Source organism: Dermacentor variabilis, chromosome 5 (assembly GCF_050947875.1).
Source record: "Dermacentor variabilis isolate Ectoservices chromosome 5, ASM5094787v1, whole genome shotgun sequence".
NCBI lineage: Eukaryota > Metazoa > Arthropoda > Arachnida > Ixodida > Ixodidae > Dermacentor > Dermacentor variabilis.
Window position 1 is genome coordinate 23,158,673 of NC_134572.1, and position 15,490 is coordinate 23,174,162.

Consider the following 15,490-nt stretch of genomic DNA (forward strand, 5'->3'; position numbering starts at 1 on the left):
GTCGTGGGAGTTGTAGGCACGAACCTAAGTTTGTGAGCCTGAATTCCACTAATAACGCACACGCAGTAACGAAAGTACGACACAAATACGCGCTCTAATTGAATGCTCGTGTGGGTTTTAGGTTGTCAGAGGAGAACATACAAAGGGCACGCGTGTGTGTTTGTGTCTACAAGCGCATATTTGTTGTGCTCGCCTTCTTGAAAGACGAACGGAAACCTTGCTTCTGAAAGGGTTGTGGCCGTGGTCCATTAGTGACGGATGTAAACCGCCGATTTCCGTGCTCTACGCACCGGCAGACAATGTTGGTTTTTGTTTTGTTTTTTTACAAAGTTGAGAAATTGAGATTAGCATCCCAAGTAGCACAAGGGTCATCTATGACGACCTAGGGATGGACTCCCGGTTGTTGTTGATTACATGAAGTTTTTAACAATGAATCTAAGTCAATGGAAACGGGCGTTCACATTCCACCCAAGTGGAAACGCAGTGCCGCCGGACGGTAATCGAACCTGCGACCTCACGCTCAGTGGCAGTATGCTACAACCACTAAGCCACCCCGGCGGATATGAGTGAAAGAGGAACCCAGTCACATATATATGGACAGTAATGGGCCCGGAGCTTAGCTCTATGTCTTCCAGCATGTGCTATCTCGTTCAAACGAGCAGTCTGATCGTGAAGCACTGTTTGGAAACAGTTCACGGGCTGCATTTATATCTTCGACGTGAGCAGCCGTGTATACAGGCCGTTGTGAGCGTTATGTTGCTTGAACCAGTGCATGAATTTCTGGACTGGGGCTGTCTCAAATTGCAGCTCTTGTCTGAATTCGGGTTTCGCTCAAGCACATCTACGACCCGGGCGGCGCGCTCATCATGCCATCCACGACCGCGAACACTTTGCACTACTCTGCGCTTAAGGCCATATGTGGAAACGAGCGATGCGTACGTGTTTTGACGCCTCTTATGCGAATCACGACCGAAGAAACCATCTGCTACTCCCTGGAATCAGTCAGTGCAGTGGGAAGCAAGTAAATAGAAAAAGAAAGAAAAACTATGAAAGTGCTCTCTTCTCGGAGTCCTCCAGCGAAGTACAGCAGAAACCACCGTCAAGTATGAAGGTATTTCCACCGGACAAGTGTGGGTATCAGTGGCTGCCTGCCGTGTCGTAAGCGAGGCGCCTTCTTTAACGGGAAGTGACTACGAATTTTTTACATGTTCCATTTAGTGAGTTTGGCAAAATTTAAGTATATGGGGTAGGTTAGCTTTGACATTGCTTTCTGTTAGCAACACATATGCAAATGGATCCACCCCTGCCCCCACCGCACTGTCCGTGACAAGAAATCTGTCACTGCAGTTTGTTTTTGCGCACGTCGCCTATATTACATAGATCCATAGAGTCATGCGCGCATGTTCTCCCACAATCTATGAACCGTTGATCTCGCTGCTGATACGAGCGCACGCCAGCGGTACAAGAACAAACGTGAATTTGTTACTGCCAACGAAACGTCGAACGCGTAGTAGAGGGGTGCAGCATCAGCTTCACGTCACGCAATTTTGAGCTTTTAGCAATAGAGCGCCTCCATTACATTTACGGACCCGACTTGTTTTCGTAAGCTGATCGTACAGGCCACTAATGAACCCGTGCCACTACTCGACAAAACCTACTTATAGTCATTTCGTGCGTATCGCTTGTAAATGACGTAAAAATATCTGAGTACCGTCAACTCCAAACTTAAAAGAATACGTGAACGTGCTATCACATCACTATTACAGCGATAGGGCCTCACGCTTGCATTTGTAGACCATTTGCGCTGCTTTCCAGTGTTCCTATAATACAAATATACATAAGGTAAAAGTTTATCGCTCTCCGTATATCCATCACATTACACCGTCGGACTATATACATATGCAAAAATACTTTTCTTGACAGTTATTACCAGTTGAATGCGATAAAACCATTACTATTGCTCTCAGCTTATTATCTGCAAAACGTAGAACTCTTCAGGTAAACAGAGCCCACGTCCTGTTTTTCCTTTTTTTATGTAGGCATTTAGAAATCACCTATTTCCCATGCGCACAGACATTTGTACTTACGATGTCGATTACAGCGGAAAGAAATAGAAAAGTCACAGTGATTGTGCGCCGTTCTAAAAGTCGTTCCAACAGTTGTCATCGCCATGAACGCTTATGAACATAGTTGTGGCTCACGATTACAGCGAACCGGCGCGATTTGCATTTATCAACGAAACTTCCTATTAGAGATCCGGAATTCTACGATAAAGTTCTCACTTATTTACACGAGGGTCAATATTTTAATTCATGTGGGTATCGCCAGAAAGCCCAATGTCAGCCATGTTTTAGTTTGCAGCCATTAAAACAGTACGACACTATGTTGGTCGCCTACATACAGACCTCGTAGCGCACTTGAAATGCAGGTTTCGTGTCCTGACTCAGGAAACCTTTCTTTTTTCAGATTCCGCGTTCCGCAAGCCTTTGAGCCTGCATGTGCGTTATTGCCATAAGCCCCGTATCTACAGTCGTTCGAAAACAGATCGCCATCGTTGTCTATACGCATGGCATTGCGACGTGATTGTACTGCGAAGTATTCGCGTGCAATAAGTTCGCCAACATGGAGGGGACGTAACAACTTGTAATAAGCAACTTAAATTGTTTCAGCAACTCTTAAGCAATTGCGTAGAAAGTGCGACCAGTTTCCTGCACTTATAAACACGTTTCATTTTCCCTTTTCTTTTTCGCTTTTACGACTACGTGAAACGCCGACTTCTATATTTCTATGAAGTTTTTATGCTAGATGTCCCACCTCCACCATCGATTTGACTGAGGTTGCTGTTTAGGCTTGTATCAAGCGTGACGCATTGCGAAGGTAGGACAAGTTTTTTTTTTTTTTTGTCGTCAGTCTTTTTTGCCAGTGCTCAACACCCGGTGTTTATTGCTCCGTTTCACGTGCAAGGCTGTGCAAGCCCGTCAAGCTGATCCCAAAAGCTTCTTAAATCTCCCACACCGTCCCATTCTCATGAACACGAAGGTAAACTGAACCGACGCTGAAATTCAAAGCACAGACACCGAGTAAATTTAGTCGAGTGCGACTTTTTTTTTCGTGTCACCTCGGCGAAGCTACAGCCGCGCAGCATCCTACACTTGTTCCCCGTCGAGCGGCCCGAACAAATCCGAGGAAATAAAAGTTGCGGCGTCGTGCATCGAGGCAGGCCCCACTCGTCGGTTTTCTGCCTCCGGCGTGGAGTGTGTCGGCGTCGTCCGCGATCTCGTCGCTTGTGCCTCGAGGCCCGCGGCACCATTTGCATGCGAGGCGGCGCTGGGCGAAGAAGCGTCGCCTCCTGATCGGTGGTTCGCTGGCTGTGCCGCCTTTTGCGCCTTGCCGGCAGCGGCAGTCGCTCTGGCACACGTGGCCAGGCACTCCTCGAGTGAGCCGAATCGGTTGGCGTTGCCACCGCAGCCTCCGTACAGGAATTCCTCGCACGTGCCCGCCGCGGCGTCGAAGTAGTAGAGAGTGAAGGCCGCGTAGCACAGGCCCCGCTCAGGCTCCAGCCGGCACGACTCCGGGTCCCTCGTGGTGAACGCCGCATACCGCAGACGCCACTCCTGAGAGGCCGGTGCGGCTCCGGCTGCGCGTGGTTCGCGCATGCGCAGAACGACATTGACGTTAGAAGGACAAGAGTGGGAATATGTGATAAACGCAATCCCATCGAGTCGCGACAGGACATGATGAAAGGTAAAGGCTAACACTGACCATGAAAAGTTTTAGTAGTGTCAAGGTTTCGGGTTCCAGACGGCAGCCTTGCACACCATGAGGCTAAAAAAGCGGCGACACAGCCGTTTAAGCACGTCGTATTAAAGTGACTGATACACATCTTTCTTACGTTACGCGACGTATTTAAGCTCGATCTCCAGCATAAAGTGTTGTATTGCATGACCGAGACACTTCTGTGCCATGTTATCAGAAGTTTAAGATTAATCATCAAATACAGTAACGCTATATACGAACCAACATGTCGAAGAAAATTAAACTTTAGCGACCTTAATTTAAACAGCAAACTGGTTAGCTTCTCCGACTGAGACCACGTGCGCTCTCATAAGCAGAAGCGTAGGCACCGTGCCACCCTTGACATTCCCGAATCCTCTGCAGCGGAGGCACTGTCTGCGGCAGCTAACCGCGGAAGTCAAGTAATTGCGAGACGTGAGAGAAGTTGATGGCGAAGAAAACAAATTCGGCGTGTCAATTTTCGGAGATCGCTTCTACAAAAGAAAGTACCTAAATACTCAAAATCACTCCAAATCTCTGACGTCATCACTCACGTGGTTCTTGTGCGGTATAAGTTGACAGAGGGGCCTTTGGTCTTTATTTCTATTTCCTCGTAAGTCGTTTTCTCGTGAAGACAAATGCTGAAAGAGCTGGCAAACGGCAGTATTGCCTAGTTTAGTTTTCAATAATGTTCGTATTTGAGCTACAAGTGCATTGAGAGCATTCCTTAAGCATTTTTGGCGTCGGGATCACAGTGACCGCTCCATCACCCTAAACCAAAGTACATTCTACGTAGTTATCGATTATGGCACGTAACCCTTGCTGCTTATTTCAACTGCATTTGCTGTATGGCGTACTGCGGTGTAGAATAGTCTTGCCGGCACTGTGTGGTGGCCAGACCTAAACTACGTTGGAAGTTCTCCCCAGGTAGTCGCCAGTCTATTCTTTCTGTATAAACATCTTTGTCGACAAATATCACAAATACCAGCTGCTCTCATTGTTTTCTATTTCTCCGACAACCAAATTTTCAATTGGTATGATAAACTATATTCGTCATTATTATCAACCTGCTTTTACTGTGCTGCAAGAGGAAAGCTTTTGCGAGAGATCTCCAGTGCATCCTGTCTTGCGTCAACCTAATTAATCACGTTCCTTAAAGCTTATTTTGCTCTGTTTCACAGTTAGTGCCCACAGCCGCGGAAGCTACGAAAGTAGTGTGGTCGTAGGAGTCCCCTTCTGCACGTTTTTCGGAGCCGCTGTTTTCGATCTGAGACGCCTTCTACGCAGCTGCTTTATGCATTACAACTACAGGTTGTGGACGTATGATTGCGGCAAATCGCGTATCGTTTGTGGGAATTGTTTTTTTTATTATTTATTTATTTATTTATTTATTTATTTATTTATTTATTTTATTTATAAAACAGGCACGCGTAACAAAAGGCAGGTAAGTATAAAGCCCAATTGTGGAGATCATAAATTAAACAGAATTATAAATCAATTGAAAACACAGTTGCAACACAATCATAAGAAACAACAAAAATGAATATATAGCATGGTTATATTGCGCTCAGTTTTACAAACACGATACTAAGGAAGGACAGGACGTGGACGGACGAAGCGCAAACTACCAACTACCAGTTTGCGCTTCGTCCGTCCACGTCCTGTCCTTCCTTAGTATCGTGTTTGTAAAACTGAGCGCAATATAACCATGAACGTTCACCAACTAGCCCCCTTCATTGCTTTACTAAAGAATATATAGCACTGTTGCAATGCATTGTACATGACAACATAAATAAAAAATCTAATCAACATACACTTCGTAAGGCTCAGTTAGGCGGTTCAAGTCAGATAGCGTACGTGGAAAAAAATAAAAACTGCAACGTGTTCTGCGCGCTGACGTGCCGTCCTGCAGGGCCTTTAATAAAATTTATCCAATCCCACTAAACGTGTTAGTTTTAGCAAAATACGGAGTTAGAGAATGGGCTCGATGATGTTTTGTATGCCTCATGGATAGAGGAGTTAAATCAATTCTGTGGCCAAGCATGTGCTTATCATTTAGAAGTGAATAAAGAAAGTTTAGATGGTTCTTCGTCCGTCGTATTTCAAATTTTTCGATATTGTTGGCTGTCATGAGCTCACATAGTCGTTCTAAAAGTTTGAATTTAGAATAAATAAACCTTACTTTCTTTGGATAACTATTACACACAGCGCGCACTAAAAACACGCACGAGTCTTCGTCCGTGTTTCTTAGCGCGTGCTGTGTGTGATAGTTATGAAGATGTACCGACTCGTCCAGCTAGCTACCGTACTCCAGTTCATTTCTTTCGATAGCTTCTAGTTTACTGATATTAAAATTAGTAAAAGGGACACATACGAAGCAAGAATATTCTAGTTCTTCTTTCATGGGTGAAATAAGGGGGAAGGTTAAGGCTTGAATATTAATTCTTAAGCTTCTGCGTAACAAAAAAGACTTGCGAAAGGCAGAAGAACCTATGCTGTCTGTATGGATGTTCCCCGAGATATCACTAGTTATTTTATGCTTCCAATATTTGAGATTTCATTTTCTGCTCGCGAACGCCAGCGGTACGCTATGGCCACTGCACGCAAGAACGTCACTCCGCTCGTTCGGTAGTAAATTGATTGAGATCTCTGACGCATGCGGTGTAACAATCGCGTCATATTTTGCAACATAAATGTATACGACTTAATGTTGCGTCGAAACAGATATCGCATGCCTGTATCTTTTGTTCATATGGGACGTACTATTTTTGGTTGCGGGAGCGAGAAATGTGAGAAGTATCTGCAACGTTGGTAGTGCTGCTCTCGATTTGTATGAAATTTAGTACTCTCTCCCCACTCCGTCGTAACCGCTATACTTTGCAGTGCGGTTTCGTTTCCTTTGTCCCCGTTATGTTGGCCTAATTCTACGGGCCACGATAAAATAACTCACAAAGTTGCACGAGGGCAAAATTTCATACGAAATGCCACGCAACAGGGGGTAATGACGCATCTTGAACCATTTTACTCACCTAATACCGAGCAGGAAATCAGCAGACTGGAAATCCACCACACCCAGGGAGCCCTCATCTTGGAAATGGCGAGCGTCCACAGTCGGTTTTCGAGAGACTTTCACATGCGGCTGCACCCGCTTTGCATCGTTCGGCCAAGTCCCGAAATGGCGAGGCCCGTTCCTGCTTCTGAACGGGGACCCACTTTCTTCTTTTTGTTTATTCTTGCGTAGCTTTCAACCCAGATTAGAGACGGCATGGGAGGGGTCAGTGACCTTTTCTCGGCTTCTACTTCCACCTGGCTAGCTGTTCTCACGTTTCTTCTTGTTCCATTATTTTATTTCTTTTTACTTTCCCCTCAGTTTTTTTCTTGGGCGATAGCGCACACCTGCTTCGCAATCGCCGGATGTATTTCGCCTTGTGCACACTGGCGTCGCGTGAACGGAGCGATCATTTTTCGCGGCGTTCCCAGCCCCACCACCTTGTCTGGCAAGCCAGTGAGCGTTCTCTCTCTCTTTTTTCTTCTTGCGTAGGAGAAACAGACGTTTGCAAGCAAGCCACATTAATTGCATTCATGTTGGCCATGCATGCGACTGTTTACTACGGCATTGCTTTTGGTCATCCTGCTGCTGCTCATGCAATATCTCTGCCTTAGACCTCTCAATGTGCCTTCGTGCATCGGTCGCAAGGTCTAATACCATGATTAGAAGGGATGAACGCGCAGGTAATTACTGCCTGTGGTTCAGCGGTCCCCATGCTGCGTTAGGAGGGCAACCTTACGCATGTTTATTTATTTATTGTTTTGATAAACAGTAAGAAGAATTGAGTGAGGTGGGTGCGCGTACGCGCGTGCGTCTGTGTATTTATGTGTGTATGTGTGAGTGTGACAGAGAAAGAGTGAGAGTGGAGAGCGCGCGTGGAGGGTTGTAGTAAGGCGACTGAGCTATCACTATGCAGTATCGTAGTTTCTCGTTTCCAGGCACTAGATCACTGCATTGCGGCTGTTGGTGCAGCTACCGTTTTTCTTGTGCTCTGTGTTGTCGCAGTTCTTGCAGCAATAGTACATCCCTCTTGTGAAGCTAGTACTATAAAGTACTATCGTGAGCAATATGAGCCGGAACACGCAAACGCGCGGGAAATAGCCCCCAGACCGAGTTAGAGCGATGCGCAGATGGCACTGTCGAAAACAAGGGAAAAGGGGGACGCTCTTCCGCTAACTGTTGGCACTCCCACCACCCTGAGTTTGTCGATAACGGCAGCTGGCATTTCACTGGCGGCCGACAGCCGATAAGACGGTTACGTGCACACTAACTTACAGCGAGTCCTTTATTTTCAGACATGCTTTCTTCTTTTTTTTTTTTAGAGCGCAGCTCTAAGGCGCCCGTTCCTGCGTGTAGCGTAAGGTACTTGCAGATATACCCCACACACCCCTACGACCTAATGTATATCTTATGGAGCGCATCGTGTCAGGCGTTCCAGATAGACGGACAGACTTCTGAGGGAAGTAGCTCCCGTACGTTTACGCTTCAAAACAGTGCTGCTATTGACCACGCTTCGGTGCACAAAGTTATCAGTAACCGCAATATCAAACAGCTTTATCAATGTGCTCTGGCGATGCGAAGTTCCGCACTTTGTGTAAAGAGACGCACGGTGAGAGTGCGAACATTTATTAGAACAGCGACTTCCTTTCCACTTTGTTTCCGACGGCGGCCGCCAGGTATCGCCCATAGCAGGGTTTGAGGGTATCTGGCACGCGCTTCTCTGTTCCCGCTCATATTGCTCACAATAATACGTTCACCTAAGGACATCAACGCTGGCAAGTTTCACACATTGTCCCAGTCGGTGGCTGATGGACAACTGGCATACGGCCCTGATAATGGACAACCAACGTAATGATTTGTCTCTTTCTTTTATTTTGTCCCTTTGTGCTTTCTCAGGATCTTTTGGTACTGACAAGATTAATGAGCACGAAATGAAAGCGAAAATCAGTGTAAGAACAAACATAAAGGACAAGCGCTCGTTTCCAAGTTCGAACAACATTTTCCAACAAGATAGATAGAGATAGTTTCTACCTCGGCCGTCATGTTGATTTCGCGCTCAATAATGTTTTCAGCACAGTTTCAAACAGGTAGCCCAGCAGTGAGCAACACCTTCGCAGACTAAAATGCTTGTGAAAACACACCGAATCAATAAAGGAATGCAGTTAAAACCTTGCGCGAGCAGCCAGACAAATATTTTCGCAACACGTGATACAACCAGAACAAAACTTGACAAAAGCAATATACAACTTTTTCATAACATGGGAACTGGCTACTAAAGCTTAGCGCTGCGAAAGCCACGTATAGCACGGCTTCTCTTAAAGAAACAGAAAAGTCTCGTTCACTAAAGTCAGCTTTGTGATCGCAACCTTTTTTGTGACCTTCTTTTTTTCACTTTCTCTAGATGGCTGCGGCTTTTTAGTAATCAAGCAAAACAGACAGTAACATGGTTGGACTGCCATAAGAGTCAAGAAGAAGACTGAGAAATATCCGGGAAGCTTTATCTGTTGCCACGTCCCGTAATAAAAGATCTGTAAGGTGGTGTACGTGGTCAAACTTAAGCGTACTCCAGAATAATCTGTTCGATTTGCAGTCGTGTCTGTGGAAGCGTCACTTCCCTCAGACCACAGTACAGTTGCAGCCACCTTTCCTGAATAAAATCGATGGCCATTCGCCACCACATTGTCGCCGCAGAGCAGTTACAATCGCCTAATGTGCGGTTTCAGTTTGGAGAGCGTGTGTAAGCAGTTCAGGTTTACGCAGTCACTTCGGCACGGCTGTGACAGAAGCGCGCTGCAATCGATTTGTGCGTCATGGCTTGGAGTTCGTGCGTGAGATGCGATGCCGGAATTTTCATGAACCGAAGGAAAGTGGCTTAAAAGTTTCGTTTCATGGAACTCTCTTGAGATACAGTGAGCTGCGCTAACCTTCATGTAAACGTCGCCGCCATCTTGCACTCTCTCTCTCCTTTATTTCTTGTGCGTTGGGTGCGCGCTAAGACATTCAAAGCTTTAACATTCGGTCTAAGCCTTGACGCGGCAAAGAAAGCGTTCATCGACCCCTGTTGTATTTTAGGGTTCGCAGTATGCTTTTTTGAAACGTAACTGAAGTCCACTTCCTTCCTCCTTTCTCGGTCTCTCAGCGAACGTACCCATGTCTACAACACAGCAAGGAGTCACTTTAGTCGTTTGTCGCATTTCTTCGCGCATTAAAATTCATTGTACTTAAACTGGAAGCGTAACTTCTAAATAAGTTCTAATATACCGAAGATCACATAGCAGAGTACGTCATTGGTTCTAATCAACGTGCCTTCTCTCTTGTGTCGTTGTTCACTTTACGGTCGTATTTGCTTACGTCAAATATTTGTTATATTCTGTTTTTGAACGCACACAGAGAAATAGCGATAAATGAACCCTCCATCATGCCCACGCGAAAGGGCCTCGTAGGCGAACCCCCCCATCTCTAGAAAACATTAATGGTACGACAGCTAATCCTCATTATAAGCGTGTAGTTTCACTCATGTTCATTACTAGTGTTAATTTTCATTCCAAGTTCCATTAATGTTAATGCTGAACGTATCTCGAGACAAGATACCAGGGATTATGATGGGAGAGCTCTGTCTGACTACGAGGGGGCTTCTTATGTCTTGACCTTGGCTCAAAAGTTCCGCATGGCGGTGCTTTTCTATAATGAGGCCAATTTAAAGTGTTTTACAGACAAAATTTGTTTCAAGCCTATTGGCGCCGTGTCGGATTGTAGGTTCTTGAGTGCGTTATCAAATAAAACATTGAACAACTTAAAATTAACAAAATAAGGAACCTGCCACGGCAGTTCATGGGCTATGCCATTGTGTTGGTAAGCGCGAAGTGACTGGTGAAATTCCGTCCACAGCAGCTTTACTTTTATGGGTCGAAATGCAAGAACGCTCGTGTACTTAGATTTATGTTTAAGCAAAGAACACCGAATTGTCTCAATTAACCAGGAGTCTAACCTCCTACAGCATCCCTCGTAAACAGATTGGCGTTCGGGCATGTAAAACCCGAGAATATTTTTATAATGCTAAAGATTTGAATAAAGCTCGACCAACGAAGCTTTCCACTGAGCTTGTTGCTTTCAACAGTTCACTGCATAAACGTTCCCTGCAACAACCTTTCAAAAATCGTGCATTGACAAAGCGCCAGTGCGTTCTCGTTAGGTTGATAGAAGCCGGGAGACTCCCTGCTTTCAAACAGGCTGCTTGCTCCAACACCTAAACGGCTTTCGTGCCAGTGCGTGCCATGTTTGCGCAACCCAAAGGTTTCTGTGGAAGGAAACCATTATTCACTGGATCCTGCTTGCACACGAGCGTAGCTCAACAGCCATAAACGCAGCTGTTCTCGCTACCTTATGCCAGCTTTTTCATGCCTGAAAGACCATTTATCAACTCCTGCGCATATTCCCCAAGCCTCTCAAAGCGAAATTAAAGATATTTAGCCTTTCTTCATAAGCTGGAATGGAGTCTTTACCTTTTCCTGTGGTTGCGTTGGTCGAGGTCAAACCTTGATTTCATTATATCTTCTTCCAGCCTTTTTGATTGTGCACTCGGCTTCACGGTCAAGGCAGTTTCGTTTGTTATTCGAAGCCTGCTATACGTATTTGGGGCAGCCTCAGTTTTTATATCTTCTGAGATCTTCTGAGACAACTTACATTCTATGTACACTAAGTGCAAGGTAGCCTACCAACCGCGAGTGTGTGCGTGTGCGTACTCCAACGTCTGCCTGTCTAATGTGGCTAACCGCTCGTGCATATCATATCGCTACTTTTTTTCTTGCATTACTTATATATTACATCTTTTGTTGCGTACGAGTACCTCGAGGAAGGAAGATGAAGTGATTCTTGGGTAGAATGCTTGTACCCTTGTCTCTAATTTTTCGCTTTCTTTCCCTGCTATTCTGGGAGCTGCCGCTCCCTCCTTGCGGCAAGGGATAAAGAGAACTCCGAGGCTTTCTTGGTGCGCAGCCGTCGGGCCGGATGACCTCCAGGAAAAGTAGAAGCACATCAAGTGACACAGGCAGCGAGGCCACTGAGATATGCTTGGATAGCTATGACTCCTGGGACGACGACTTCAAACTCGTGGTTGGTAGAAGAGCAAAGAATACTGCAGGCGTAATTGTCGGCAAGTGTCTCTACCACGAAGAGTGCACTGCAGCGCTGGCCGCACTCTCGTTGTTCACGCCTGTGGACCCAACGACCAATTTGCGGCTCCTAAACAGGCATTTCATCTCTTCGTTGCTAGAGAAAATTGCACAAAATGAGAATAAAGACGCGAGAATGAACTCACGAAAAAATGTCCTAGCAGTTGACGTGGTTCACCGCAGTGCCCTACAAGGCCTATGTAATATAACTGAGATCGACAATGTACAGGTACGATCAGTGATCCCTACAGGTGGGGATTGGGCTGGGGGCATCATTTATAACGTGGACGTTCTCGTCCTGAATGAAAACTTGCCAATACTAATCAAACCAATGACGAAGGGCACTTTCATTACGAAGAGTTACAGACTTGGAAATACACGCTGTGTGGTGGTTTTGTCTGAAGGAGACGGCTTTCTTTTTCACGTCAAAGTAGGACATGTCCGCCATCCTGTACGACCATTTGACCCGAAGCCCCTCCAGTGCTTCAAATGCTGCAGCAATGGCCACGAAAAGGGTGTCAGTCTAAACAACGTCGTGTACGCGCGGTGCTCTGAGTCCCATTAAGAAGAAGCCTGCCGCACAGATGTTCTAAATTGCCCTAGCAGCAGTGGTGCTCCCAAGGCCTCATCAAAGGATTGCCCGCGGGTGCGGAAGGAATTCGCCATCCTCAAGCGAATGTTATGGGACAATACAACGCCTCGAAACGCTGCTGCCACTCTTCGGTGTCGTCGGCATCGACACCAAAGTCGTTCACGAAAAACGGCAGCAGCACACCATCTTCCGTCAGAAGGGGGTGTCCGCATCAACGCACAGCACAACCAAGACGAATACAAGGAAAACAAACTGTAAAGATTCGCCCGTCTTGAAGAATGGCCTGAGCTACCGAGGGCACTATGCGTGGCTGAGTTGCCCCAAACTCCGCCAACCGCAATGGCTGCGGAACCTGCTGAAGCGACATTGGCTCATAATCTCCAGGCCATCAACATTTTGCGATCCCTCATGAATGCTATTTCTTTGTCATTTCCCTCCGAACATTTCCCTCCCAATCATTTAACAAGCTGTGCTTGTTAAATGATGGAAGGTCCACCTTTTTGCGTGGAGCTTTCTACAATAGCGGCCTGGGATTCATCTTTGTTTCACGCTCCTTCACCGGTGAGGTTAAGTGGTTTTCGGATATTGAAACGCGGGGAAGTGACCACCTCCCCACTTATCATAGGATTGAAGTGCTGACGGATGTGCAAGTTTCCAGGCGTCACCCAATGTATCGGCTGGCCGATGTCAAAATCAATTGTCGAAGACGGCCATCATGATGACTTGTCCTCTAGCCTAGAGGACGCTATAACAGGTGCCCCAGAGACTGCCATGCATTCGCTTTCGAGAACGTCTACACGCCCCGAATACGACATTGAGCTGCAGAAGCTTCATGCAATTCGTCGCCGTGCCTAGCGAAGATACAGGCGTACAAAGTCCGTACATGACTTAATAAGGTTGGCCAGACCAACTCAGAGGAAAATTCAGCGTCGCATGGACTAATTGACATTGCAAAGATGGATGTCGTTCTACGAGTCTTTGGATCCAAGAAGACATTTGTCTCACATATGGAGAAATATTCGTGATCTCTGTAGGACCCTCAGCAGTGCCAACCTGTTCAAGTCTTGGGCCCTTCACCAACAATGCAGAGAAACTGGCGTCGCTGAAAATTTCTGCAAGTGGATTGCTGGCGAAACTAGTGCCGCTGGAACATCGAAACTCGACCACTCACCGATTTCACGCAACCCCCGCATGCACGCTCCTTTCACTATGGACGAACTCGAAGTTGCACTTGCCTTGTTCAAGTGTTCATCATCGTCAGGACGAGTTTGCGTCTTGACTCACTAATTCCGCCATGCATCTGACCCGTTCCCCTGTCGTATAGGTTTCATGGTATTACTTTTTATAGCGCTAGTGACTATCAGCACCCGACAAATCCCACAGACGCCACAACTAAAAGGTTTAATACCTTTATAAGTGCATAAAGGGTGCTTCATTGCCCCACGGCTAATACCATCGCCTTAAATGGCAAAACTGATTGGCTGATAGAGACAAATGAAGTTTTCTTTTTTGGCGACTTTTTGTGGGCAAGTAAAATATGTTAGCTGCGACATATTATATGAATCGTGCAATAAATAAATGTTTATAACTGTCGCTGTCAAATTCTCGTGTAAGATATTTCTGTGTGCACTGGTAGGCCAGACCTGACACACAGTTTTGAAATAATGACTACTCATCGTACGTGTAAATTGAGCTTGTCCTCAGTGTGCGCAATGATTTTTATACCCGTAATGACAACAGGCAAACCGAAGACCCTTAGGCTGTGAAAATGTTTAGAGAGCTGCGCGATCTACTTGCGCACGTTAACATGAACGCGTTATATTCTTGGTTCCTGCATAAATCTACCACGCTAGTAGGACCAAAAATCTCTTGAACACTAATCCTTTTCGACACAAAGACTCGCGGACTCGTGCTTGCAAAGCAGTTTTTACGTATAAACGGTTCATGAGTGCAAGCTGCCGCCCACCGATATGTCGTATTCCCTGCTTATTCCCCATGAATAAGCATAGCATCCAAAAAGCAGCGCTAGAACTACGAGAAATGCCGTCGCAGAGGGCTCTGGATGATTTAGGACCACCTGAAGTTCTTAAGCATACATCTAAGCTGTCAGTAAACGGGATTGAATTAGGCGCCATTCAAACACGGGCACCGCGCCCTGGAATCGAACCTGCAACCCCCAGCTAAGAAACAGGATGCCTTGGCCACTAAGCCACCATGGCGGCTTGGTGTTCCCTCTTACCAAAGGGGGCCGTCCACCGGCAAACAGCTCTTGCGACTTAAATTTGTCAATTTCGCCCCTGTTTTGTAGCTCTTCACACTTAGCAGTTATAACAGTGGCCTAAATGGCACGCTTCGTCGAATCGGCGAATGATTCACCGCTACTACAGATGCTCCGCTCCGCGCTTCACGCAATTATCAAAAAAAATAAGGGGAACAAAAGCCACATGTGCGGATACATGTGCATTTGGCTGGGAACTTTGCGAAACTTTTCCAGCGGATGCGCGTTTCCCATGTTTAATACCGTTGGTTCTTTCAAAAAGTATATGCGCGCGTGCATTTTTTTGGCACAAATTGAAGAACAAATAGCTTTCAACGCCAGTGCATCACAGATATCGGACCAGTTTATTCCTCTCCGAATTTGATCACGACTCTTCTAGGATAATCTTGAGCTGCCGCGAAAGCACGGTGCCCTTAGGCACCGTCACTTTGTCGGCTGCGATGTATGGCGCATTGCGGCACTTCTCCAAGCCGGGTATGCTGTTCCCGCAGCTGGCCAGGATGGGTGCTTGCGCCATGCCGTTGATCAGGTCCATCACCTGGTCGGCTGCGGTCTCACCGCATGACTTAGTGATCGAAGCACGGGCGCACAGAGAATAAAACTGCATGTTGCTGTAGGGACGAAGA

At 46.3% G+C, this 15,490-nt stretch overlaps 3 protein-coding genes across 9 annotated transcripts in view; 1 reads left to right on the plus strand and 2 right to left on the minus strand.

Moving 5' to 3' along the window:
• Positions 1-15,490, plus strand: part of LOC142582352 (uncharacterized) — a 35,212-nt gene that overhangs the window by 699 nt on the left and 19,023 nt on the right. Inside the window, exon 2 of one of the 5 annotated variants that reach the window (XR_012828417.1) lies at positions 9,225-9,616. The exons of the other annotated variants lie outside the window; for them this stretch is intronic. The gene's annotated coding sequence lies outside the window, so the exon portion shown is untranslated. Of the gene's footprint in view, positions 1-9,224; positions 9,617-15,490 lie in introns of those variants that run through there. 5 annotated transcript variants of the gene reach the window in all.
• Positions 3,026-7,133, minus strand: LOC142581818 (uncharacterized). The gene is made up of 2 exons (XM_075691267.1): positions 6,804-7,133; positions 3,026-3,637 (listed from the first exon to the last, which is right to left on the minus strand). Exons 1-2 carry the CDS (start codon positions 6,859-6,861, stop codon positions 3,147-3,149), a joined length of 549 nt encoding a protein of 182 aa, XP_075547382.1. The 5' UTR covers positions 6,862-7,133; the 3' UTR covers positions 3,026-3,146.
• The window catches only part of LOC142582351 (uncharacterized), a 61,463-nt gene continuing 61,162 nt past the window's right edge, over positions 15,190-15,490 (minus strand). For all 3 annotated transcript variants that reach the window (XM_075691962.1, XM_075691964.1, XM_075691963.1), the window contains exon 8: positions 15,190-15,475. In XM_075691962.1, the coding sequence (XP_075548077.1) occupies positions 15,229-15,475 (247 nt within the window). In that variant the 3' untranslated portion in view covers positions 15,190-15,228. The remainder of the gene's footprint in view (positions 15,476-15,490) is intronic.

Excerpts from the sequence above, each read along its gene's own strand:
- LOC142581818 (XM_075691267.1), bottom strand. The coding sequence starts at position 6,861 with ATGAGGGCTCCCTGGGTGTGGTGGATTTCCAGTCTGCTGATTTCCTGC. Across the intron at positions 3,638-6,803 it reads GATTTCCTGCTCGGTATTAG|CCGGAGCCGCACCGGCCTCT; the intron begins GTGAGTAAAATG and ends AACCACGCGCAG.